Raw genomic sequence first — 26,643 nt, 5'->3', positions numbered from 1 at the left:
AGAGAGGGGGGGGGACAGAGAGAGGGGGGGGGACAGAGAGAGGGGGGGGGACAGAGAGAGGGGGGGGGGACAGAGAGAGGGGGGGGGGACAGAGAGAGGGGGGGGACAGAGAGAGGGGGGGGGACAGAGAGAGGGGGGGGGACAGAGAGAGGGGGGGGGACAGAGAGAGGGGGGGGGACAGAGAGAGGGGGGGGGACAGAGAGAGGGGGGGGGACAGAGAGAGGGGGGGGGACAGAGAGAGGGGGGGGGACAGAGAGAGGGGGGGGGACAGAGAGAGGGGGGGGACAGAGAGAGGGGGGGGACAGAGAGAGGGGGGGGGACAGAGAGAGGGGGGGGGACAGAGAGAGGGGGGGGGACAGAGAGAGGGGGGGGGACAGAGAGAGGGGGGGGGACAGAGAGAGGGGGGGGACAGAGAGAGGGGGGGGGACAGAGAGAGGGGGGGGGACAGAGAGAGGGGGGGGGGACAGAGAGAGGGGGGGGACAGAGAGAGGGGGGGGGACAGAGAGAGGGGGGGGACAGAGAGAGGGGGGGGGACAGAGAGGGGGGGGGGACAGAGAGGGGGGGCGGACAGAGAGAGGGGGGGGACAGAGAGAGGGGGGGGACAGAGAGAGGGGGGGGACAGGGAGAGGGGGGGGACAGAGAGGGGGGGGGGACAGAGAGGGGGGGGGGGACAGAGAGGGGGGGGGGGACAGAGAGAGGGGGGGGACAGAGAGAGGGGGGGGGACAGAGAGAGGGGGGGGGACAGAGAGAGGGGGGGGGACAGAGAGAGGGGGGGGGACAGAGAGAGGGGGGGGGACAGAGAGAGGGGGGGGGACAGAGAGAGGGGGGGGGACAGAGAGAGGGGGGGGGACAGAGAGAGGGGGGGGGACAGAGAGAGGGGGGGGGACAGAGAGAGGGGGGGGACAGAGAGAAGGGGGGGGACAGAGAGAAGGGGGGGGACAGAGAGAGGGGGGGGGACAGAGAGAGGGGGGGGGACAGAGAGAGGGGGGGGGACAGAGAGAGGGGGGGGGGACAGAGAGAGGGGGGGGGACAGAGAGAGGGGGGGGACAGAGAGAGGGGGGGGACAGAGAGAGGGGGGGGACAGAGAGAGGGGGGGGGACAGAGAGGGGGGGGGGACAGAGAGAGGGGGGGGGGACAGAGAGAGGGGGGAAGGAGAGAGGGGGGGAAAGAGACAAAATCATGTTTGACAAATTCAGTGAGTTTTTTGAGCAGGAGTCGGCTGCAGAAATACTGCACATGATCAGAGCTCATGTTGTTGAGGTGCTATATTCGCACAGATAGAGAATTGGCTCACTCACATGTAACAGGCATGATAGATAGGTCATTTTAGGGTTGGTAATCTGTTACTTGGAGAGTGCCACAGGGATCAGTGGTGGGGCCTCAACTATTTACAATCTATACTTGGATGAAGAGTTAGTCCATATTGTTGCCAGATTTGCTAAGAAGGAAAGAGTCTTCGAAGGGATATAAATACTTCAAGTGAGTGGGCAAAAAAATTAGCAGATGGGAGTATGATGTAGGAAAATCTAAGGTGTCTGGGCCGGTTGGAAGAATAAAAAAATATATTTGAATAGAGAATGCTGCAGTACAGAGGGATCTGGGTGTCCTTGTGCATGAATTGTGCAGGTTCAGAATGTAACTAGGAAGGTAAATGGAATAGAAGGAAATACTGAGGTGGCTGGAAATGAGAAATAAAAACTGAAAATGCTGGAAAGACTCAGCGTCTGGCAGCATCTGTGGAGAGAGTTTTTTTTAAAAAATTCATTCATAGGACATGGGCATCACTGGTTGGCCAGCATTTATTGCCCAACCCTAGTTGCCGGAGGGCAGTTCAGAGTCAACCATATTGCTGTGGCTCTGGAATCAGAGTACGGCCAGACCAGGTAAGGACGGCAGATTTCCTTCCCTGAAGGACATTAGTGCACCAGATGGGTTTTTCTGACAATCGACAATGGTTTCATGATCGTCAGTGGATTCTTAATTCCACCATCTGCTGTGGTGGGATCTGAACCTGGGCTCCCAGAACATTAACTGAGTTTCTAATTAATATCTAGCGATAATACCACTAGGCCATCGCTTCCCCTAGGAGTAACCTAGTCTACGCTTCAAGTCCATATGACTCTTTAGAGCTGAACAGGGGCAGAAATACGATGGATTGTAGTTGGAGTGTCGGGTAGAGAAAGTGTAGCAGAATAGAAGATCAGGGACATGTGGGAGCTCAAGAGAGATTGACATTGTTTTAACTGAAGGCAAATTGAATGTTGGCCTTCATTGCAAGGAGGATTGAGTAGGGACATATTATTATGGGCTATACAAGGCTTTGGTGAGTTCACATCTGGAGAACTGTGTATGTTTTTGTTCTCCTTGCTTCAGGAGGGATATATTGGCATTGGAAGCAGTACAGCAAAGGTTCACTAGGCTGTTTCTTTGGGATGGAAGAGTTGTCTTATGAGGAAAGGTTGAGCAGGTTGGGACTGCTCAGGAGTTTAGAAGAAACATAGAAACATAGAAACCCTACAGTGCAGAAGGAGGCCATTCGGCCCATCGAGTCTGCACCGACCACAATCCCACCCAGGCCCTACCCCCACATATTTACCCGCTAATCCCTCTAACCTACGCATCCCAGGACTCTAAGGGGCAATTTTTAACCTGGCCAATCAACCTAACCCGCACATCTTTGGACTGTGGGAGGAAACCGGAGCACCCGGAGGAAACCCACGCAGACACGAGGAGAATGTGCAAACTCCACACAGACAGTGACCCGAGCCGGGAATCGAACCCGGGACCCTGGAGCTGTGAAGCAGCAGTGCTAACCACTGTGCTACCGAATTAGGGGTTATCCTATTGAAACATACAAGATTGAGGGGATTTGAAAGGGATGTTGAAAGAATGCTTTCTCACTTGGGGGAATCAAAGTCAGGGTGTAGCTTAAAAATAAGGGGTCTACCATTTAAGATGGAGTGAAAGGAATTTCTTCTTTTAGAGGGCCTTTAGTCTTTGGAATTCTCTACCACTACTAGAGCTGTGGAGGCTGGGCCATTGAACATATTCAAGGCCGAGTTAGACACATTTTTGATTGACAAAGGAGTTAATGGTTATGGAGGACAGGCAGAAAAGTGGAACTACAGTCACAATCAGATCAGCCATGATTTTATCAAATTGGAGAGAAGGCTCGATGTGCCAAATGGCCCACTCCTGCTGCTATTGGTTATGATCTTGTATTTCTGAATTACAATAGTGACTCCATGTTAAAAAGTACTTCAATGGCTGTGAGTGCTTTGTGATGTCCTAAGATCATGAAAAGCACTATGGAAATGCAAGTACATTTTTTTTTTAAAAACTGTGTCTGCTTGCCAAAGTTTTTAAAGCACTTTACATAAATTGAAATTACCAGTCAAGCAAAACATTTTTATGGATAAAGATAATGCAATGTACTACAAATGCACCGAGATCTAAAATTAAAATGAATGCTTCAGAAAAACATCAGTGATCACAGAGGAACATAAAACCACAGTGCAGCCACTAGATGGAGCTTCTGCTTTTTTAAAAATCACATTATGAAATGTTGTTAATAAACATGCTGGTAGCTGATAGCATGTTGAAATGCAATAATCGTTGGGGGCCTAAATCTCAGCATCGATGTCAATTAGTTATTAAACTGACTATTTTGATGACTATGTTCCATACACCATTACAATAATATACCATGGCAACTAAGATGATTTTTAAAAATCATTATCGTAATTTTCTAATTGACCCCCTGCTGAGCACCAATAATTTTGTAAGATCTTCTTAGCACTAGTACCAGGTAACAATTATTTGTGTGTGGTGACTGTCCCTTTAAGCATCAATCTGCCGGGGGCGGGGGCGATGGGGAGGGAGAATCACCCTGATGAGCTGGGTTTCAGTTCCTGAACCATCTCAGGGGAGCTGGCTGCAGCTACGAGGCTGTAAGTCTTTGTATAGCCATAACCTATAAATTGTGTTGTTATTCTTCCCTTAACTGGTGAACAAGAATTACTACATTGGCAACAAGGGTTAAAGCAAGCCTTGAACTGTGGACATACAGTTTCCGTTGAAGTTGAGTGAACTTGAGATAAGAGTAATTATAAAAATGTCGCTATTTGATGTTTCCGTGGAGGACTGTACACTATTACTTTCAGGCCAACGGAATAGAGGAGGGGGGATCGAGAGGGGCAATCGTCCTGAGTGCGGGTGGGACTCAGGCTTGCAATTTGCTTCGTAGTTTCACAACCCCAAGCATTCCCAACTCCACATCATTTAGTGAGATTGTTGAATCGGTAAAGTCACATTTCCATCTGAAACCATCGGTCATTTTGTAGAGATTCTTTTATTCAAAGGGGAGAAGCCCCAGGGGAAACTATTACGACTTATATCAAATTGAAGCAAATCTTGGAGCACTGCGACTTTGGAAGCACTTTTGAATGATATACTGTGGGACAGATTAGTCTGTGGGATGAATGAGGCTTTTCAATGGAAGTTACTAGCAGAGGCAGATATACATTTTAATTGAGCTTTGGAGATAATGCTGGACAGCACTGAAAAATGTTACAAATCGTGCAAAATGGTAGCATTCACAAGTTGGGATGAGAAACTGCAGTCAGCAGTGGCACCAAGAAAGATATAATAGTGAAGCGGGATGCAAATTCAGCTACAAATAAAACAAGATTTAGAAGAGGAAATAAATCAGTAAAGATTGAAATAGAATGTTACCATTGTGGGGGTAACCACCCACTTCAATCTTGCTGATATAAAGCAGCTGAATGTTTTTTTTCTGGCACAGGAAAGGCCTTTTAAGGCATTGGTGCAAAAACAAGTCAAGTCTACCCAGTTGTCGATTAAGTAGTGTCACAAGTATATAATGTGAAAGAAGCTAGCGTCAACAACTTAGATGTTCACTCCCTGTTTATTGTGAAAGAGGGGCAAAATAGCCTGCAGTACTATAATGCCCATAGTAAATGGAAAGCCTCTTAAGATGGAAGTAGACACTGGTGAATCTGCTACTGTGATAGGTCAACATACATTGAGAGAAGGGATCCAGTCAATGAATTTAAAGAGTACTGCAACAAAGTTAACAACGTGAAGCCATAAAAATAATGGGCACAGTAACAGTACTTGTAAGTTATGGGCAACAGTCTTTTTATGTCCTAGTAATAATAGTCAAGCAAAGGACAAAGCCTGCTGGGCCACGATTAGCCTAAGGAAATCAAATTAAATTGGACCGAGATTTTCCAAGTGTCGGAAGGAGGACTGCTCAAACCGATGAAGAAATAGGAGTGTCTTCAGTGTTGAGTTAAACAAGATAAAAGACTTGCAGGCAAAGATCAACGACACTTCAATTTTTTTAGGGGAAGAAGAGTACCATATGCGTTAGGAGAAAAGGTGGATACTGAATTAAAGAGATGGGAAGAACTGGGCATTATCCAGCCAGTTCAGTTTGCGGAATGGGCATCATCCATAGTCCCTGTTGAAGACAGACAAAACCATCCACATTTGTGGGGACTACAAGTTAACAGTTCATCAGGCTGCCAATTTGGATAAGTATCCAATCCCAAAGATTGAAGACCTGTATTGAAAGCTGACTGGAGGTCAATCTTATAAAAAACTGGATATGAATCAGCAACTTGAATTAGACAATGCTTCCTGAGGTTATGTCACGATAAACATACACAAAGGTTTGCTCTAGTATATGTGCCTGCCCTTTGGTGTGTCATCAGCATGTGCTATTTTCCAGAGGACAATGTTAGAAGGGCTGCCACGAGTTGTGGTATGCCTTGATGATGTTCTTACAACTGGATTGACAGAAGTCGAGCACCTAGCTAACTTAAAGGAGGTTCTAAAGAGATTTCAAAAGGCTGGAATTCACCTCAAGAAGGAGGAATGTACTTTTCAAGCTACCGAGATAGCCTACCGGGTAGATGCACAAGGATTATACCCCATGCAAGACAAGGTCAGAACCATAAAAGAGGCATTGGCCCCCAAAAACACATCCCAGCTCAAGTAATTTTTAGGAATGGTAAATTACTATGGGCATTTTTTTTTTTAACCTGAATCTGTCGATGTTATTAGCCCCCTTGCACATGCTGCAAAAGAAGCACCAGCATTGGTTTTGAAAGACGTCCCAGAAAGAAGCTTTTAACAGAGGAAAGTAATTGCTGATTCTTTGAACTTGTCAGTACATTTCAATCCATCTAAGAAATTAATAACCTGCTATGCCTTTCCATATGGTGTTGGTGCCATGTTATCCCATGAGATGGATAACGGATCTGAAAGGCCAATGTCTCAAGAACCCTCCCAGAAGCCAAAAAAGGCTACTCACAAATGGCAATAGAGGGATTATCAATAATGTTTGGTGTCAAGAAATTCCACCATTATTTGTACGGTAGGCACCTTACCATTATTTCTAATCACAAACCAGGTTTGGGTCTTTTTAAAGAAGTCAAGCCTATTCCACCAATCGCATTGGGGTTTTAACCTCTCACCTACAAATATACCTTCAAGCACTGGCCTGGAATAGTGAGTGCAGATCCATTTAGTCGCCTCCCTTTGCAAGAGACTGATGCACCTGCCCCAGTATCGCAGAAAATTGTCATGTCGTTGAATTTCTTAGACATGTTGAGAAACAGATCAAATACTGGACCAGTCAGGAGTCACTGCTATCCAAAGTGAGGCACAGGAAACTAATAGATTGGGCTAATGAACCAGTTTCCAAAGAGATAAAATGATATTTTATTCAAAAGGATGAGTTGAGTTATCAAGAAAGCATCACCCTAATCAGGAAAAGTTGCTCCTAGCTAAACTACACTGCACCCATTTGGGTATGATGAAGATGCTCACCAGAAGTTGTGTGTGGAGGCCTGACATTGATGCCAACATTGAGAGCCTAATCAAGCACTCTTGAAAGTTGCCTGCTGCAGCCCCGTTGCACTCTTGCGAGTGGTCTGGCCGGCCATGGGTACGTGTCCATACTGATTATGTTGGTCTATTCATGACCACAATGCTTTTGCTCCTTTTTCATAGAATTCTATGAATAGAATAGAATAGAATAGACCCTTTTGCTCCTTTTCAATGCACAAAGTGACGTAAGTGTTTGAAATGAAGTCTCTGGCATTGCAGTTGAGAAATTACACCCATGTTTTTCCAACCATGGAATACCTGAAGTCAGTGTCTGATAATGGAACAGTCCTCACAAGTGCTGAGTTTCAGAACTTCACTGCCGTCAACGGTATCAAGCAAATTAGGACTGCGCCTTACCACCCAGCAACCAATGGAATAGCTGAACAAGGCATCCAAACGTTTAGGTCTGGCCTGAAGAAGCCGTCAGGATGGACCCTGGAGACCAGAATGTCACGATTTCTTCTGGGCTTTGGGCCACTCCACATGCAACAATGGGAATCCCGCCAGCAGAGTTGTTAATGAACTGTCACCTCAGAATGAGACTGAGCCTCATGTTTCCAAATTTGCTGGGAAGGAAGAGGCCAGTCAAAGCAGTCAGAAGACAAAGCATATTTCATGCAAGTCAACACGGTCTTTTTCAATGGAGGGAGCAGCATATGAGGGGAATTTTGGAAGTGGGTCGAGTTGGGTATCTGGAGTCATTGTCTCCAAAACTGGAACACTGTTTTATCAAGTGGACGTAGAAGGAAGGATCGCCCAGAAACACGTAGATGATTTAAGAGAGCAAGTGTTGTCCCAACAGCCAGCCATATTGCCATCTGGGACTGTTGTCAATTTTCCAAGCATTTAAGTACCTGCGGAATGCCGGCATCTCCATGGAAACAGAACGAACGGCCTGTGCCTGGAGAGGCACCTGTCATTGCGATTTCAGACAACAGCAATCCTGTGGAAAGAACAGTTACACCGCTCCACAAAGATCTGGAAACTTTCGACTTAATTTAGAATGTTTAATTATCTTGGACTACGTATATGGAGTACTGACATTTGTATTAATGTGCTTGGAGAGCATAGGGATGTGGTGATTGTCCCTTTAAGGATCAATCTGCAGAATAAGGGTCACATGACTCAGGGAACCAGGCTGGGGGAATCACCTCAGTGAGTTCAGGTTTCTGTTCCTGAACCTTTTCAGGGAGCTGGATGCAGCGATGTGGCTGAAAGCCTCTGTATAGCCTTTACTTGTAAATAACTGCTGTTGTTTTTCCCTTAACTGGTGAACAAGAATTATTACATTTTGATAGCATCCTTCACAGTTCAGATCTTACAATTCGGTCCGAAAAAAGTGTATTTTTTATTCTGGAGCCAAAAATTGGCAAGCATTTGCTCTTTGATTTCACCTGACTAATTATTAGTTACTTTGTAATCTTAAAAGCACAGTTCTATTTAAACACTGACCCACCTAAGCACAATAATGCATCAATACAGCTTAGAGTCATGGAAGTTTACAGCATGGAAACAGGCCCTTTGGCCCAACTTGTCCATACCTCCCTTTTTTTAAACCCCTAAGCTAGTCCCAATTGCCCGCATTTGGCCCATATCCCTCTATACCCATCTTACCCATGTAACTGTCTAAATGCTTTTTAAAAGACAAAATTGTACCCACCTCTACTACTACGTCTGGCAGCTTGTTCCAGACACTCACCACCCTGTGTGAAAAAATTGCCCCTCTGGACACTTTTGTACCTCTCCCCCCTCACCTTAAACCTATGCCCTCCAGGTTTAGATTCCCCTACCTTTGGGAAAAGATATTGACTATCTCCCTTGTCTATGCCCTTCATTATTTTATAGACCTCTATAAGGTCACCCCTCAGCCTCCTACCCGCCAGAGAAAAAAGTCCCAGTCTATTCAGCCTCTCATTATAACTCAATCCATCAAGTCCCAGTAGCATCCTAGTAAATCTTTTCTGCACTCTTTCTCGTTTAATAATATCCTCTCTATAATAGGGTGACCAGAACTGTACACAGTATTCCAAGTGTGGCCTTACCAATGTCTTGTATAACTTCAACAAGACGTCCCAACTCCTGTATTCAATGTTCTGACCGATGAAACCAAGCATGCCGAATGCCTTCTTCACCACTCTGTCCACCTGTGACTCCACTTTCAAGGAGCTATGAACATGTATCCCATGATCTCTTTGTTCTTTAACTCTCCCCAACACCCTACCATTAACTGAGTAAGTCCTGCCCTGGTTCAATCTACCAAAAGGAATCACCTCGCATTTGTCTAAATTAAACTCCATCTGCCATTCGTCAGCCCACTGGCCCAATTGATCAAGATCCTGTTGCAATCCGAGCTAACTTTCTTCACTATCCATTATGCCACCAATCTTGGTGTCATCTGTAAACTTACTAACCATGCCTCCTATATTCTCATCCAAATCATTAATATAAATGACAAATAACAGTAGCCCAGCACTGACCCGAGGCACACCGCTGGTCACAGGCCTCCAGTTTGAAAAACAACTCTCTACAACCACCCTTCTGGTTTCTGTCATCAAGCCAATTTATATATCCAGTTAGCTACCTCAGCCTGGATCCCATGAGATTTAACCTGATGCAACAACCTACCATGCGGTACCTTGTCAAAGGCCTTGCTAAAGTCCATGTAGACAACATCAACTGCACTGCCCTCATCTACCTTCTTGGTTACCTTTTCAAAAAAAACTCAATCAAATTTGTGAGACATGATTTTCCACTCACAAAGCCATGCTGACTGTCCCTAATCAGTCCTTGTGTCTCTAAATGCCTGTAGATCCTGTCTCTCAAAATACCTTCTGAAGGAGGAAATTTTCCAGAAAACCATATTTGCATCATCAAACATATTTACATATTGGACTAATTGGCACCACTCATAACGGGCCAACAATGCAGAGGGGCACCCCCGGATGGATATTCGATCGGGTCCCCCCCTGCACAGCTGAGAGACTCACGAATTTCAGAAACTACGGAAGATCCCTAATCTGCCTAGCAACAGCGCGTAGCTGCATTTTAAACTGGCCAAGGCAGACATAAAAATCTGATAAACTAAGAGATAAGGATAAAAGGTTAAGAATGAAATACCCCAGACACCCAACAGGACAGGATGACATTAACACTCAATCTCACAAGCAGGAAACACAGACACGGAACAATAGGATCAATTTAAATAAGAGGACACATAGAGATGGTAATGGGAAACGCATTTAGACACCGGGGCAGGACCAAGTAATCCCATTAACACGAACACACACCATACAAATGCTAATCCATGAAACTTCCTAGGGACTTTTGAAACTGACAGACCACTTTATACATTGTGTAAAAAAAGGCATAATCAAATGTTCCCGCGCGAATTTTGGATCCCTATAAAGATCCAGAGCTGATGTGATTTAATTGAGATCAACGTGGCCAAGCCACTGTTTCTGAGCTGGCTACGGGGGTCTCCCTGGGATCCCAGTAATTGTACAATAAAGACACGCTTTGAACCTTGATTTGCGACTCAACTTCTATTCTGCACTGGTAAGGGATATTTCCCTACAACACCTTCCAACAACTTACCCACCACAGATGTGAAGCTCACTGGCCTGTAGTTCCCTGCAGCCCTTTTTAAACAAAGGCACAACATTTGCTATCCTCCAATCTTCAGGCACTTCACCTGTGACTATCGATGATTCAAGTACCTTTGCTAGGGGACATGCAATTTCCTCCCTAGCCTCCTACAATGACCTGGGATACACTTCATCAGTCCCGGGGATTTATCTACCTTGATGCACTTTAAGACCTCCAGCACCTCCTTCTCTGTAACATGTACATTCCTCAAGTCTTCATTATTTATTTCCCCAAGTTCCCGAACATTCATGTTTTTCTCAAAAGTAAATACTGATGAGAAATATTCATTTAGGATCTCACCCATCTCTTGTGGATCTGCACATATATTACCTTGTTGATCCTTAAGAGGCCCTACTCTTTCCCTTGCTACTCTTTTGCCCTTTATGTATTTGTAGAAGCTCTTTGGATTCTCCTTTGCCTTATCTTCCAAAACAATCTTGTGAGCTTATCCATTTATCATAAGCAATGCCACAAGGGCTTGCTAGCCACCTAGAATTATTGCAAATGAAAGATATTTAACATTTAAATGGGAATATCCTAGATAACAAATTAAAACATAGCAACCATATGAAGATTTCAGAATCGAAGCTAATAAAATTTGCCTGTTTGAGCACAAAATAAATACTGGATAGCAATTAAGGTACATACTCATTTGAAAATAATCAAATTGTATTTATATAGGCCATTTTGTGACGCAGGTTAAAGCATGTTATTAGAAGTAAAATCATTTTTGTAATGTAGGGAATGTGGCAATCATTTTGCATACATCAATTTCTCAAACAGCAATGTAATAATGCCCTGTTATTCTGTTTTAATTTTTTTTAAACAGAATATATACTGGCCAGTACACCAGCATTGCACCTCTAATCAGCTACATATAGTGCCGTGGATCTTTTACAGCCAGAGGGCAGACATGACCTTAATTTAAAATCTCCAACAGTACAACTCTGAACTGTCAGCACAGATTGTGTGTTAAGTCTCTGGAGAGGAGCATAACACATAGAACATAGAACATAGAACATTACAGCGCAGAACAGGCCCTTCGGCCCACGATGTTGCACCGACCAGTTAAAAAAAAACTGTGACCCTCCAACCTAAACCAATTTCTTTTCGTCCATGAACCTATCTACGGATCTCTTAAACGCCCCCAAACTAGGCGCATTTACTACTGATGCTGGCAGGGCATTCCAATCCCTCACCACCCTCTGGGTAAAGAACCTACCCCTGACATCGGTTCTATAACTACCCCCCCTCAATTTAAAGCCATGCCCCCTCGTGCTGGATTTCTCCATCAGAGGAAAAAGGCTATCACTATCCACCCTATCTAAACCTCTAATCATCTTATATGTTTCAATAAGATCCCCTCTTAGCCGCCGCCTTTCCAGCGAAAACAATCCCAAATCCCTCAGCCTCTCCTCATAGGATCTCCCCTCCATACCAGGCAACATCCTGGTAAACCTCCTCTGCACCCTCTCCAAAGCCTCCACATCCTTCCTGTAATGTGGGGACCAGAACTGCACACAGTACTCCAAGTGCGGCCGCACCAGAGTTGTGTACAGTTGCAACATAACGCTACGACTCCTAAATTCAATCCCCCTACCAATAAACGCCAAGACACCATATGCCTTCTTAACAACCTTATCTACTTGATTCCCAACTTTCAGGGATCTATGCACACATACACCTAGATCCCTCTGCTCCTCCACACTATTCAAAGTCCTCCCGTTAGCCCTATACTCAACACATCTGTTATTCCTACCAAAGTGAATTACCTCACACTTCTCCGCATTAAACTCCATCCGCCACCTCTCGGCCCAACTTTGCAACCTGTCTAAGTCTTCCTGCAAACTACGACACCCTTCCTCACTGTCTACCACACCACCGACTTTGGTGTCATCAGCAAATTTGCTAATCCACCCAACTATACCCTCATCCAGATCATTAATAAATATTACAAACAGCAGTGGCCCCAAAACAGATCCCTGAGGTACACCACTTGTAACCGCACTCCATGATGAATATTTACTATCATGACTTTCTGATTGAGATGTGACAGCCATGACTTTCTGATTGAGATGTGACAGCCATAGCTGACACCTATTGTAATCTGTTTATGTATTAAAATGGAACTTTCCAGTCAAAAATTAAAGATTTTCAATTTTCTTGCAATATTTGATTAAGATAACTACAGCAAAAACTGCAAAATGCACTAAAGCATGCATTACAATTCAGAATGTATACTCTGTACTGAGAAGTACCTGTCTGAATGTTGCTATTGTAAATAATTCTAAGTTTGGTGAAGAGCCACCGGCCTCGATGGAGTTATTTCAGTAGCAACGTGGTAAAGCACGACTGTGGAAGAACTCGTGCACAACAGTTGACCTAAGTTGGGGCAAGCCATTTTTATGCATCATGCCTTTATTTGGATTACTAGACCTGTTCGATCGTGCCGTCGAGGATTGGGCCCAATATGTGAAACACATGTATTACCTTTTTTTGGGTTTACATTATGGCAGACGAAAAACAATGGATAATTCTCCTAACTGCCTGTGGGGTTTCAGCATTTGCTGTCATTCAGAGTTTAACTTTCCCCGAGGCACCTGATATGAAAACCTTTCAAACATTTACTGAACTAGTTAGAGAATACTACGACCCAAGCCACCTCTGAGATGTTATCGTTTTTACTTAACAATCTGAAAGCCAAGGGAATCTATTACGTGTTTCCTAAGTTAAGATAACTGGTGAAAGCATGTGAAATTGGTTTAACCCTTAACTTATGATGCTTAGAGACCATCTGGTATGCGGGATTAATAACGTAACTATTCAAAAATACCTATTAGCTGAAGCTCAACTGGACTCCAAACAGGCGCTACAGCTGACCTTATCACTGGAATATACTGCAAGCGGAGCAGTCAAGTTGCAAGATATGCCAATGGAAGTGGACAGTTCTACTGAGTTTGGGGACCACCACTTGAGCGCAGGCAATTACATAGCCTCATTCAGGAAGTATCCAGGACTGCCCACAGCACAGCCCCAAAGCAAAGCCAAACTTAGACCAAACAGCTACAAGTCCCTTCAGAATCCCACCCGGTAGTGCATCATAACTGTTGCCAGGATGCAAAGTCAAAAGACCTCTACAAGACCTAGAGACAGAAAAACAACTCGTATTTTGCTACCCAAGAGAGTTCACACCCATAGAAGGTCCACCTACACCTGATTTAGAACAACTGAATTGCATACTGATGTCCAAATCAGACCCAATCAAGATAAATGGATGGTTAAATGGACATCCGGTACTAATGGAGGTCGATACAGATGCAGCCGTATCAGTGGTCAGAGAATCGGTGTTCTATAAAATTCGCTCTGGACTCCAACCCTTAACTTTAACCACGCCTAATGGGGTGAAATCCGTTGCAAGAGATCCACCTAAATTGGTTCAACATCTTTCAGCTACAGAATGACCGCATTAGTGATATCCTGCTAAATAACCTGAAGTTTTCAAGGAAGGCCAAGGGACTATCAAAGGAGACAAGGCGACGTTACATGTTGACCAGGAATTAACTCCATGATTTTGCAAAGTCCACCCAATACCATTTGCCTTAAGGAAAAAATTAAAACTGAAATCTGGAGACTGGAGTGTGAAAGGATCATCAAACCAGTCTGATTTGTGGAATGGCAGCATTGGTCATACCAATTTTGAAGTGGATGGATCAGTCCGCCTTTGCGGGAATTTTAAACAACTAGTAATTTGTTTCTCGCAGCTGGATAAACATCCGGTCCCTTGGATCGAGGACTGAAATGTGAAGTTCGCAAGCGGACTCTCGTTTTTGAAACGAGTCATGCGTACTTACAATTACAGTTAGACAAGAATTCCAGAGAGAGTCAACAATTAATACTCATTAAGACTTTTACCAATACATGAGACTGCCATTTGGGGTATTGTCAGCCTGCACAATTTTCCCGCGAACAAGAGAGAACTTACACGCTCTCCTTCAGGTGGCTATTTACCTGGATGACATCCTCAAGGAATACCTTGAGGAAGTTCTACGTTGATTTTCCAAGACAGGCATTCGCCAAGACGGGAGAAATGTGTATTCTAGGTCCCCAAGTGACATATCTGGGCTGCAGGGTACAAGTCCAGTCTACACCTTTTGGAAGACAAGGAGATAAAAAGCAGCCTGGCTCCCATGTCCATCCAGGAACTAAGATAATTTCTGGGGTTGGTAACCTATTGGGGGAAATTTATAGTAAGAAGTCTCACAACACCAGGTTAAAGTCCAACAGGTTTATTTGGAGTCACGAGCTTTCGGAGCACTGCTCCTTCATCAGGTGAGTGGAGAGGTAGGTTTCACGAACACGTCATATAGATAAAGACACAATTTCAAGATAATGGTTGGAATGCGAGAGAGAGGTGTCTCCACTCGCACTGTCTGTACCTGTAAAGATTCGCATTCCAACCATTATCTTGCAATTGTGTCTTTGTCTACATATGCCGTGTTTGTGAAACCTACTTCCCCACTCACCTGATGAAGGAGCAGTGCTCCGAAAGCTTGAGATTCCAAATAAACCTGTTGGACTTTAACCTATTGAGACTTCTTACTGTGCCCACCCCAGTCCAACACTGGCATCTCCGCATCATGGAAAATTTATACCCAATCTTGCCTCTGTCATGGCCCCATTACACCAACTACTAAGCATAGGGAGTGAGCTTCCAATCAGTCCTTGGCTTTCCGTAAAGAAACAACTTTCCTTGTCGAACGTTCTGGCACATTACGATCCCAGGAAAGAGCTACAATTGACCTGCAATACATCCCCGTATGGAATCGGGGTGGTATTGGCACCAAGCTGGCCAAATGGAGAGGAATGCCCAATTGCATATGCCTCCAGGACCTTGGCTATCACATTGAAAAAGAAGGGTTGGCAGTGATACTCAGGGTTGAGAAATTCCACCAATACCTGTATGGGTGAAAATTCATCATTGGCACAGAACACAAGCCACTACTAGGACTGCTAAAGGAGAAGGCGGTGCCGCCCACAGCATCGGCACGAATCCAACAGTGGGTTTTATTACTGGCCGCCTACAATTATCAACCTACATCTTCAGGAGGCTGAGTAGCCAATGCAGATGCCTTAAGTTGGCAACCGTTAGCAGACATCCCATCAGTGGTACCCCCAATGGAAGAGACGGTGATGACAATTAAACTTTTGGAAACTCTCCCAGTGGCAGCAAATAATATTTGGATATGGACACAAAAAGACCCAGTCCTCGTGAAATTGAAACAGCTAGTACTGACTGGGGAAACAAAATGGCCATTCATTACAACCCGCATTCCATCCATATTGGAGCCAGAGACAGCAGCTGACCGTGGAAGATGACATACTCCTATGGGACTCCAGAGTGGTCATCCTCAGACAGGGTTGCCGTCCCACCCTAACCAAACTTCACCATGGCCACGTAAGAGTGACAAAAATGAAAATGCTTGCAAGAAGCTATGAATGGTGGCCAGGAATGGATACGGACATAGCCATGCTCGTGGGTCAATGCCAACAAGGGCAGAAGTGATCGCCAACAGCTCCTCTGCACCTATGGGAATGATGTGGAGATGCCGGCGTTGGACTGGGGTGAACACAGTAACAGTTTTAACAACACCAAGTTAAAGTCCAACAGGTTTATTTGGTAGCAAATACCATTAGCTTTCAGAGCGCTACTCCTTCCTCAGATGGAGTGGAAATGTCCACTCCATCTGACGAAGGAGCAGCACTCCAAAAGCTAATGGTATTTGCTACCAAATAAACCTATGGGAATGGCCAGGAAGGGCATGGACTTGGCTACATGTCGGCTACACTGGTCCGTTCACGTTTTCAATGTTCCTGGTAATAGCAGATGCCCACACAAAATGGATGAACGTACGTGAATTAATCAAACACAAGAAACTTAGCACCTTTTTTGCACCTGGAGGCTTACGAGAATGGACCGTCCTTTACCAGCCAGGAATTCACTTACTATATGAAGCTAAACGGAATTCGACATATTAATACGGCGCCATATCATCCATTATCTAACGGTCTGGCGGAAAGAGTGATCCAAACATCAAAAGCTAATCTAAAGAAACGGCCTGCAGCAAGTACACTTTCAAGGGGTAAGTCATGGCAGGAGAGCTCAAAGCCGTGGTGTGCTTCTAATACTCATGTGGGAAGCCAGGAACATTTCCTGTGCCTGGGCTAGCATGCATGCAGGAATTGTCTCCAGCTGCAGCTCCTGGAAGGAATGATGTGGAGATGCTGACGTTGGACTGGGGTAAACACAGTAAGAGTTTTAACAACACCAGGTTAAAGTCCAACAGGTTTATTTGGTAGCAAATACCATTAGCTTTCGGAGCGCTCCGAAAGCTAATGGCATTTGCTCCTGGAAGGCCAGGTTTCAGAGCTGGAGTGGCAGCGAGAGGCACTGTGGAGCATCCGTGAAGCTGAAGAGTATTGTGGATAGCACATACAAAGAGGTGGTCACACTGCAGTCTAAGACTCCACAGGCAGAAAGGGAATAGGTGACTCATCCGGGAGAGTAAGAGGACTAGGCAGGCAGTGCAGGAATTCTGTGGCTATTCCCCTACAGGATTGCTTTGGATATTGTTGCGGAAAAGCAGTAACAGCCCAATTCGTTCCACCACAGTTGGCTCTGCTCCACAGGAGAGGAAGAGAAAGTGTGAGAATGCAATAGTTTTAGCATTCAATTGTAAGGGGAATAGATAGGCATTTCTGTGGCAGCAAACAAGATTTCAGGATGGTACGTTGCCTCTCTGGTGCTAGGGTCAAGGATGTCTCAGAGCAGCTACAGGACATTCTGGAAGGGGAGGGGAAACAGCCAGTGACCACGGTATGCATCGGTAAAAAAAGGATGAGGTCCTAAAAGCCGAATATAGGGAGTTAGGAACTAAATTGAAAAGTAGGACCTCAAAAGGTAGTAACCTCAGGATTATTACCAGTGACACGTGCTAGTCAGAGTAGAAATACCAGAATATATCTGATGAATACGTGGCTGGAAAGATGATGCAAGGAGAAATGTTACAGATTCCTGGGATATTGGGACCGGTTTTGGGGGAGGTGGGACCAGTACAAATGGAACAGGTTACACCTGAGCAGGACCGGAACTGATGTTCTAGGGCGAGTATTTGCTAGTGTGGTTGGGGAGGGTTTAAACTAGAATGAAAAGGGGGATGGGAATCTAAGCAGGGTGACAAGAGAAAGAGAAACAAAGACAGTAAGAACAGTAAAACACAAACGGTAGACAGGATAATCAAGGGAGAGAGCCAAATAGGGCCACAGTACAAAGAAAAGTTAGGATGATTAAAAATGGCAAAAAGGCATGCCTAAATGCTTTATATCATAATGCACAAAGCATTTGGAATAAGGTAAACAAACTGATGGCGCTGAAAGGGTTAATAATCACACGTTTAAAAATCACAATCTGCTAGCCATTAGAACTCAGTCACACAGAGAAACCAGAGACCTTGATTCCAAGCAGATCCACATAACAGTCAAGGGCTATAAAACTCCCAGTTACAAGGGAGGTCTCAGTCACACAAATTTACACACAATGCCTGCATTGAATTACATGCAGCTTGTTAGTAATCTGTTCGAACAAGGGACAATGAACATGGGGGCATGGGGGAGTTGATATACCATTGGTTAGTCATTTGGCTATCATAATGGTGTCTGGAAGTTAGTAGATAAATAGAAAGAAACACGTGTTTGTTGATATTACAATTAGGTAGACATGCACGAGTTGTAACTGGACAATAAAGCCTTATTATTACATCTTATGTAATCCTATGTGTTAGTTGTGAGTGGATATAGATAATTTCTGAGCAAAAGTAAATCTTTAATTAGTGTATGTAAATTACTTCTAACCGAACCTGGACCTGAACATATAATGGTCTGTGTAATGCTCTATTTGGGATGTCTAGTTGGCCACCAGCTGGCATATCAGATCCCTTGCTGTAGCTCAAAAATAAAGGCTCATTTTAAAATTCCGAAATTCTTCATCTGGTCACTTAAAGGGGACAAACACCAAAAGCAGCTGTATCCATTTTATATGTAGATGGTGTGTGGGAAGAAGCAATAAGTCTTACGGGTAAGTGAGCATGTGAATAAATAATGCTCCTGGTTTGAAAATCCATGCAAGTCTGCTGCTGGTGACTTTAATAAAAACTGTCCACACAGGTGTTTGGGAACACACTTCAGCCTAACCTAAATTAACCACGCTGATTATAGACAGATGGCTCTCACATGGGAGAGAAATTATGGGGGTTTCGATTGTCTCTCTCTCTCATCTGTTCATAACACTAAACATAATGGCCTAGATTTTATGACTGACAGTAAAGAAAGGGCACTCACTGCTGACCTAAAGGTAACTGCCGACAAAAAGCCTAGTGATCTGCGGCTGAAATTTTCCTATTTCTCCATGTCAGTTTAAATCTGTTGTCAAATCAAGGGACTGTCTTGGCATGTCTCGCAATGGTGTCAGCAAGCAGGTAGGCAACCAAACTGAAGTATTCACATACAGCAAACCATGAATTTATAAGCAGTTAAAACTCTTCACTTTTAATTTTCAAATAGAAAAATAAATGTATTAAGATAGAAGTTAAAATAAAGTCTTTTTTAAAGCAAGATTTGTTTTTAAAGATATAGATTTTTAAATCTTTACAGAGATATTTGACATTCCACAATTAGAACATTACTTTTTCAGAGCACTTAGGGTGTTTAGCGGTTATTATGAAGTTAGGTTGCCATTAAAAGCCTAGTTACACCTCCTTCAACAAGCTGAAACTTTGTCCAAGTTTTTAAAGCGAGACAACATTAGAGTGGAAGCTCTCATCACCTCATGATTATAAGGTAGATAGCAACCATGGGAAATTCTACAGTACATACTATTTAGGAGCATTACCTCACTGACAGCAACTTCTGGATTTCCAAATTGTCCCAAGGTTATCCAAACTCTCAAATTTGCCATCAGTTTCAGTAGAGAAATGACAGCAACGACAGTTTTGTTGTCAATACTACAGCAAAGTCCAGGCCAATGATGGTAAATGCATACATTAAATTTGACCATGAACGAAAAGCATCCGTAACATTATGATTTTAGCAAACTTCTACTCCTAAAATTTCAATGAAACTGGGTTATTTTCTGTGGTGTTTTTTGTGGTCCAGAAGTATATTTGGATATTCACTGTGGTGCCTCCTGTAGCCTCAATGCAATAGCTGTTCATTCATTGTGTAATAACATAAATCAACTGTCTGTATGGTTTTAAAATGGATCCAGGAGAAACACTCCTGCTCGTCCCGACACCATATTCAGGTAAGTATATTTTAAAATCTTACCTTTTAGTGATGACCAGCAGCAGTCCGTTACCAGAGTGATAACTCGGATGAGAGACAGAGTAAACTGCGCTGATACTCGAGTTTAGAAAAATTAGAGGTGATTCCCATTGAAACATAAGATTGTGAAGAGGTTTAATATGTTTAATTAGTTTCTAACTGACAACAACTCTTGTTGTAGAAGCAATAACGTTTAGAAACCAAATTTAATATCACAGGATATTCAATAAAGGTGAAAAATTTATTTGAACATTAATTATGGAAGACTACATGAAAATGAGTATTTTCTAATTTACTTTGATATCATACCTCTCCAACTTTAGCGCACTCTTCGGCTTGTTTGTGCAGGGCTGCCCATGTATTTTCATACCTTTAAAAAAAGATACAAAACAATAACATTTCCCCATTTCTTTCTTTAAATTAAGTAACTGTCTAAAGATAAAATAATAGCATTAACTATCTTCTGTTTCAAACCTGATATTTTGATATGCTACGGAGCTCACTTTCAGTCACAATACATTTTTTAAAAAGCAATTTCCGTCACTCTTAAAATGGGTAATGAAGCAAGGAGGCAAAGAAGAAGGTTTTAAAGTTAGATTTGGACAATAAAAGCAAATTACTGCAGATGCTGGAATCTGAAACCAAAAGAGAAAATGCTGGAAAATCTCAGCAGGCCCGGCAGCATCTGTAAGGAGAGAAAAGAGCTGACGTTGAGAGCCCAGATGACCCTTTGTCAAAGCTGAAAGACATAGAAAGTGGGAGATATTTATACTGCAGGATGAAGGAAAGAAAGATGAGACATAGCCACAAAAACAAGGGGAAGGCTGCTAATAGCAGTCCATGGGGAGAATAAAAGGTGTGAATGGCCAAATGGAAGAGAAGATAAAATCAGAGGGTAAACTGTGGCAGATGAAGATGTGGGGGAAGGGGGGGGGATAGGTGGGAGATATAAAATGGAGAAGAAAGGGAAGCAAAGGGGGACAAAAGGTAAGGAAAGGGGGATAAAATAGGGGGAAGAAAAATAAAGAAAGACAGACCCTTTCCTTACCTTTTCTTCCCCTTTCTCCATTCTCTCTCTCTCCCACCCATTCCCCCCTCCCCATCACATCTTCATGTGTCACAGTTAATCCTCTGATTTCAGCTTCTCTGCCGTTTGGCCATTCACACCTTTTATTCTCTCTATGAACTGCCATTAGCAAGCTTTCCCCTTGTTTTTGTGGCTATGATTCATCTTTCATTCCCTCACCCCACAGTATAAATATCTCCCACTTTCTATGTCTTTTAGCTTTGACAAAGGTTCATCTGGACTCGAAATGTCAGCTCTTTTCTCTCCTTACAGATGCTGCCAGATCTGCTGAGATTTTCCAGCATTTTCTCTTTTGGTTTTGAACAATAAAGGTTTATTTTTTAATAATAAAAATCAAGTCCAAATAAATAGGATACAAAAAATGCAGCAGCAACAGAAGAAGCCAGTGAAAAAAGTGGAAACAAGATCAGTAAAGATAGAGTTTAGAATTTGAAGTAAAGTTTTTGAATTAATTATTTACAACAATGGAGCTTCTCTGTGCATTTGGAATATTTTATTGCTATAATTGACATTTCTTTCAGCATCATACTGTATAAGTAGAAGAAAATGCCAACAAGTTGTTTCCTTGAATCTGTCAGCAGCAATAAGCTAATTTTATCTTGCAATTTGTTAGCACCTTGTTTCAAATGGCAAGATTCCACTAACTGTGCCTTTTCAAAGGTCTTCAAAGAGGCTGTTAAAATTAAGCTTTATTTTCCAGCTGCAGAAGGATCAACAGGTCCCTTTGAATTAAGAAATTAACAAGTTTATATCAATGTAGCTAGTAAATGATTCTGTGCGGTTTGTTAAAACATTTTCAGTTATCTAAATGCAGGTCACTCAGATAATGTACTAGACATCAATTATAATTTTTTTTTGTAAAGATGGACTTTCAGCTGTGCTACTAAAGCTGCAATAAGCTTGCCACTCAAATATATCAATGAATATTTTTAATGCAAAACTATAGGGGGAATTTTACCATTTTGAGTCTAAGTGCCGAATCCGGGCGTCAAATAGATCCGCGCCTGGAATCTTCTTTCCAGCGCACCCATACGTGTTTTGCCGGCTCCAATCCGCGCTGTGGACGGGGCTTAGTGCTGGCGGTCCGATCGGAGCTCTGAACTGTGCATGTGCAGTTCGAAAAAAATCTGACAGAGCGCGCCCGGGCGCGAAAGAAAGAAAAAGCAGAAAGCGGAGAGAGCGGCTCTCTGACGCATCATCCTCTGGTCGGGGGGGGGGAGAAGGACCAAGCTGGGCCTGTAAAAGGATATACCATCACTGGTACACTACGAGCCACAGATTACTCTTCCCTGCAGGGGCAAGAGAGCGGGAGAGATGGCTGTGGCTGGTAGTGTACCAGTGATGTTGTATCCCTTTACAGCTTGGTCCTTCTCCAGTGTCTCCTCTTGGACTTGTACTGATCTTGTAGCCGGTTTTCATGCAGATCCACTGTGGAATCGGCCGGTCCTGCTTCATCTTCTTAGCGAGGAATCGCTTCATCCTGAAGGTTTGGTGGGATGGCATTGCCGCACATCCACTCCGGCAGGAGGGATCAGCCGCAGACAGGCAGCGGAACCCCCCCGACCAGAGGATGAGACATCACACCCCCTCTCCTCCCACTCCCCCCCCCCCCCCCCCAGGGATGAGATGTCACACCCCTCTCCCAGAGAGCCGTTGCAGTCTCTGACCCCGCTCTTCGGAGGCTGCAGCGGCGACTTCGGACTTTTATTCGGCAGGTCGATTACAGCGCGGACGTGGATCGGGCCAGAAGATGGTAAAGTGGGATTTGGCGGTCGAGTTGGGCGCACGGTTCATTAAGTCGATTGAAATGCATGCAAATGCATTTAAATCATCAGGCCGGACCCGCGCCCGAATCGGGTGTCGGTAAAGCTACGATCTGCTCGGATTCAGGTGCAGATCGCGTTAAAGGCCCAACGCCCAACTTTACCGCGATTTCACGCCCAGAAACAGGCGCAAAGTTTTGGTAAAATCAGGCCCTATATTTGTTTAAATTACATTCTAAAGTGCATCATATGAAAATGAGTTGAAGTAGAAATACAAACAAGATAATCACTTCCAAAAACCAGCGCAATGCGCTCTTGCATCACCGATTGCATCAAAAGCAGAAACACTCAACCTACATGTTTAGCAGGCCAGAGTTACAGGAGGAAATGAGGCAGTAGTTAACAAAACGAAAATAAGTCACAGACCCTGCCAGATCAGAAGTCGCATCATAAATACTAACAATAGAAATAGATTGAAGAATCACTTATATCGCACCCGTTGTATTTTAACATAAAAACACAATAATGACTAAAGCTGCTGAAGATGATTCCCAGATATTTCTCCTACAATGAGATTATCAATTCACCAAAAATATCAACCTTCAATGCAACTAAGTGACTCTTATCCAGTGAAGATCCAAACAATTCAACAGTTGATGTACAATCACAGACAGAAATAATATTTTACGTAAGTGCAGAATTTGTCGTCTTGAGTATTTTCTAACACTGTTTGGCAAAATATTTTTGTTTCCTTCTCTCCAATCATTTGTGAAGCGTTGTTGCAACTTAGGAACAATTAGCACCTAATTGGCAACTTCAGAACTAGATCCCAAATTCACCACTAATTATTTGAAATAATTATTGGCAAATGTATGGCACTATGTCAATATAATTCTATAAACTTTAACCAAGTCAATGTTTTAAAAATTGCTTACTCTTTAACAAATTCAAATGTAGTTTCTCATCCCACTTGTAATAATAAGGGCCTATATAAATTTGGCAAAAGGTAACTAAATGAAATCAGCACATAAGCAAAAGAAAAATTGGCCTGGTTTTAAGATTGAAACAAAAGTGCACAGATGGGAGAGACTGGAGTGCTAGAGCAAGATAGAGACAGAAAAACATACTCCCAGATCTTCCAATGCCAACAGCTGTGAATGTTGAGATGTTTGACACTTATGCGCCTCAGGTCCCTTTAAAAATCATGACCAGTGCATGTATAGTAATTACTGGGAACTTCAAATGTCCTATGGAGCAGTTTTGAGATGCTTGGGTCCCTCCAAAAATATCTCAACACTGACCACAGTGTCAGAGACCTGGGCCTGTTGTATAATACTAAACTGATACTTACCAGTATCCCCCACCCCCATCCTGTGTGGGTGCCAGATCAAAACCCCAAGGTATATTTTGGAGCCAGACTAGACCCCAACAATTTTTCTATTTTGGCATAAATGCGAGAATAGGATGTTTCGCTCCAGCCGGGATTCTATTGACAAACTAGGAAGCTTTTATCAAAACAAACTTTATTTAACATAGTTTAACTATAACAAACAAATTAGCTTAACCTTTAACAGTTGAACAATAATTAAAATGAAAGGAAACAATTCTAAGTTCTAACTTCTCACTATATCAGTTCCAATCAAGCACTATTTCTCTTATAGACTTGAAACACATTTTAAACATAGTTAGCAAAACCAGGCACACTTGCTTTAACCTTAGTTAATACTTTTTGGGGTTTTAGTTCAGTTGGGCAGCATAGTTGGTGCAGGCTTTGAGGGCTGAAGGGCCTGTTCCCGTGGTTAATTTTCTTTGTTCTAATAGTCTTGGAGCTCTGAGAAAATGTCTGGAGAGAGCGAGACAGCCTCTTGTTTCTACCAGCTCTAGGTTGCAACTGCCCTTTGTTTAAAATGAAAATGAAACCAATTCTCAGCTACAAGCCTAGCTCCTCCAATTTCTAGTATCATTAATTCACCTTATTACTTTAATTTAAAAAACCATTAAGCCTTCTGCTAAATAAACACATGGTTAAAATGAATAATTATCCTGTTTACTCAGCATCTGCTGTGTTGTCAGACAAACCAACTGCTTGTAACAAACCCTGCCTCTTGAAACATAAAATATATTAATAGTACAGTATCACCACCCCCCCCCCACCCCCCCCCCAAACCTCCTTAAGGCTGGTATTGCCTCTACGCCACTCTTCTTCACCACTGCTCTCTGCAGATTACTATGGTAAGGGGGTCACTGCAGCAGCCAGGTGAGTAAGGTCTTTAATTGTCTTTGCAGTCAGCAGTGATCATCCCAGCATTACCACTGGCAGAAAGATCTGGGCTTCAGAGTTCTCCATCTCCTGGGCAACATTCTTATTTCAACATTGCAGATGTCCACAGAGTTTTCCTAAAACACAATGATTATTATACTTTGAAGGTTAATCCACTGGTTAAAAAGAACTTTGGCAGGCTCTAAGGACACGAAGCGCAATGTAAATAAAATTCCCTTCTTTGAGTTCCCACCTTTCAAAATAATCAGACTTGTTTCAAACTAAAATATGGGAAAAAGTCTCAAGTTATGGTAAAACGTTTGTCATCATTTGAACATAATTTAAAGTGAAATTCTGCTTAAATCGTGTCAGCTGTTGTTAATAAACATTGCTCCAGATAGTGATGATTCTATTGTCTACAGCAACTTAAATGGCATAAAATCAAATTACCAGCCTGCTGAGAACAAACCAGGGTTGTGGGGGTGGTGGCTTCTCCAAAGAAGTAGTTCTTTGACAGAAATAAAGATATACAAGGGCACAACCCTCAGAATGTTCAGTTCCAAGTTCAACCACATTCCAAGTAACAACAGTGATGCAGCATTCCATGAGTGTGGAGGAGTGCATTATATAAAGGATTGCAACATTCTGTTTAATGAAATACAGTGGACGCTGGAAATCTGAAATAAAACAGAAATGGTGGAAAAACTCAACAGGTCTAGCAGCGTGGCTGGAGAGAGAGAGAGACAATTAAAGTTTCAAGTACAGTTGGAGTTGGAGAGGGAGAAAAGTGATGGATTTTATACTGTTTAAGACAGGGTGGAGCAGAGAAAAGGTCAGAGATAGGACGAAACTAGGAGAGATTTGACGAAAATGTTATGGGTACCAGACAGAGGGAACGCTAAAGACTAAAGAATGTTAATACTGGCATAAAGACAGCAGAATGTGTTAAAACAGAAATACAGTCAGCACTGTTGAAGGTAAAGCTTAAGAAAAAAATGACAAATGGCCCTGTGGGGAGGGTGGGGGACACTGGGACAAAAAGAATGGGATTAAATATTGGGAGTCAAGATGAAAGAGAATTCATTGTCTAAAGCTGTTGGAACTTAATGTTGAGTCCACAAGGCTGTGAGATAGCAGAGTGTGTTAACAGCACAAATGAGGTCAGTGGTCTAAAAGCAAAATTTTAGAAATGACAGATGTCCTTGTTTGAGGAAGGGTAGTCAAGACAAAAGAAAAGTCCAGGCACATGCTGAATTCTTCCTTCACCTTAATCTCCATGCTCACTTCTTTGGGTAGGAGTCTTCCCCATGTTCAATGGATCCTTTCACCCACTTCCAGTGTTCTTCCTCTACCTGGATCCTTCCCTCTGGCTTCCTAAATGCTCTTGATCTTTTCATCCAGAACAATCAGTGAAGCATCAGTGATCTTAATTTCTCTGCTCCCCTATCCATTTCCACCTGTCTCATTCTGAACTTGCTGTACTTCTTTGTCCCAGATCCAACCTTGACTTTGCTATCAAACCTGCTGATAAAAGTGTTGCTGTTGTCTCACATACTGACCTCTGCCTTGCAAAGGCCGAGTGCCCACCCTCTGAC

The 26,643-nt window shown here is 43.3% G+C and overlaps 1 protein-coding gene across 2 annotated transcripts in view; it reads right to left on the bottom strand.

Annotated features, from left to right (window-relative positions):
* Positions 1-26,643, bottom strand: part of dtnbp1a (dystrobrevin binding protein 1a) — a 226,876-nt gene that overhangs the window by 176,017 nt on the left and 24,216 nt on the right. For both annotated transcript variants that reach the window (XR_013500785.1, XM_078241444.1), the window contains exon 4: positions 20,248-20,308. Coding sequence is in view for 1 of the 2 variants with exons in the window: in XM_078241444.1 (XP_078097570.1) it covers positions 20,248-20,308 (61 nt within the window). In the remaining variant the exon portion in view is untranslated. The remainder of the gene's footprint in view (positions 1-20,247; positions 20,309-26,643) is intronic.

This window comes from Mustelus asterias, chromosome 2 (genome assembly GCF_964213995.1).
Source record: "Mustelus asterias chromosome 2, sMusAst1.hap1.1, whole genome shotgun sequence".
NCBI classification, from domain to species: Eukaryota; Metazoa; Chordata; class Chondrichthyes; order Carcharhiniformes; family Triakidae; genus Mustelus; species Mustelus asterias.
The sequence above is the reverse complement of the archived record's forward strand: the minus strand, read 5'-3'. Positions and strand labels throughout refer to the sequence as shown.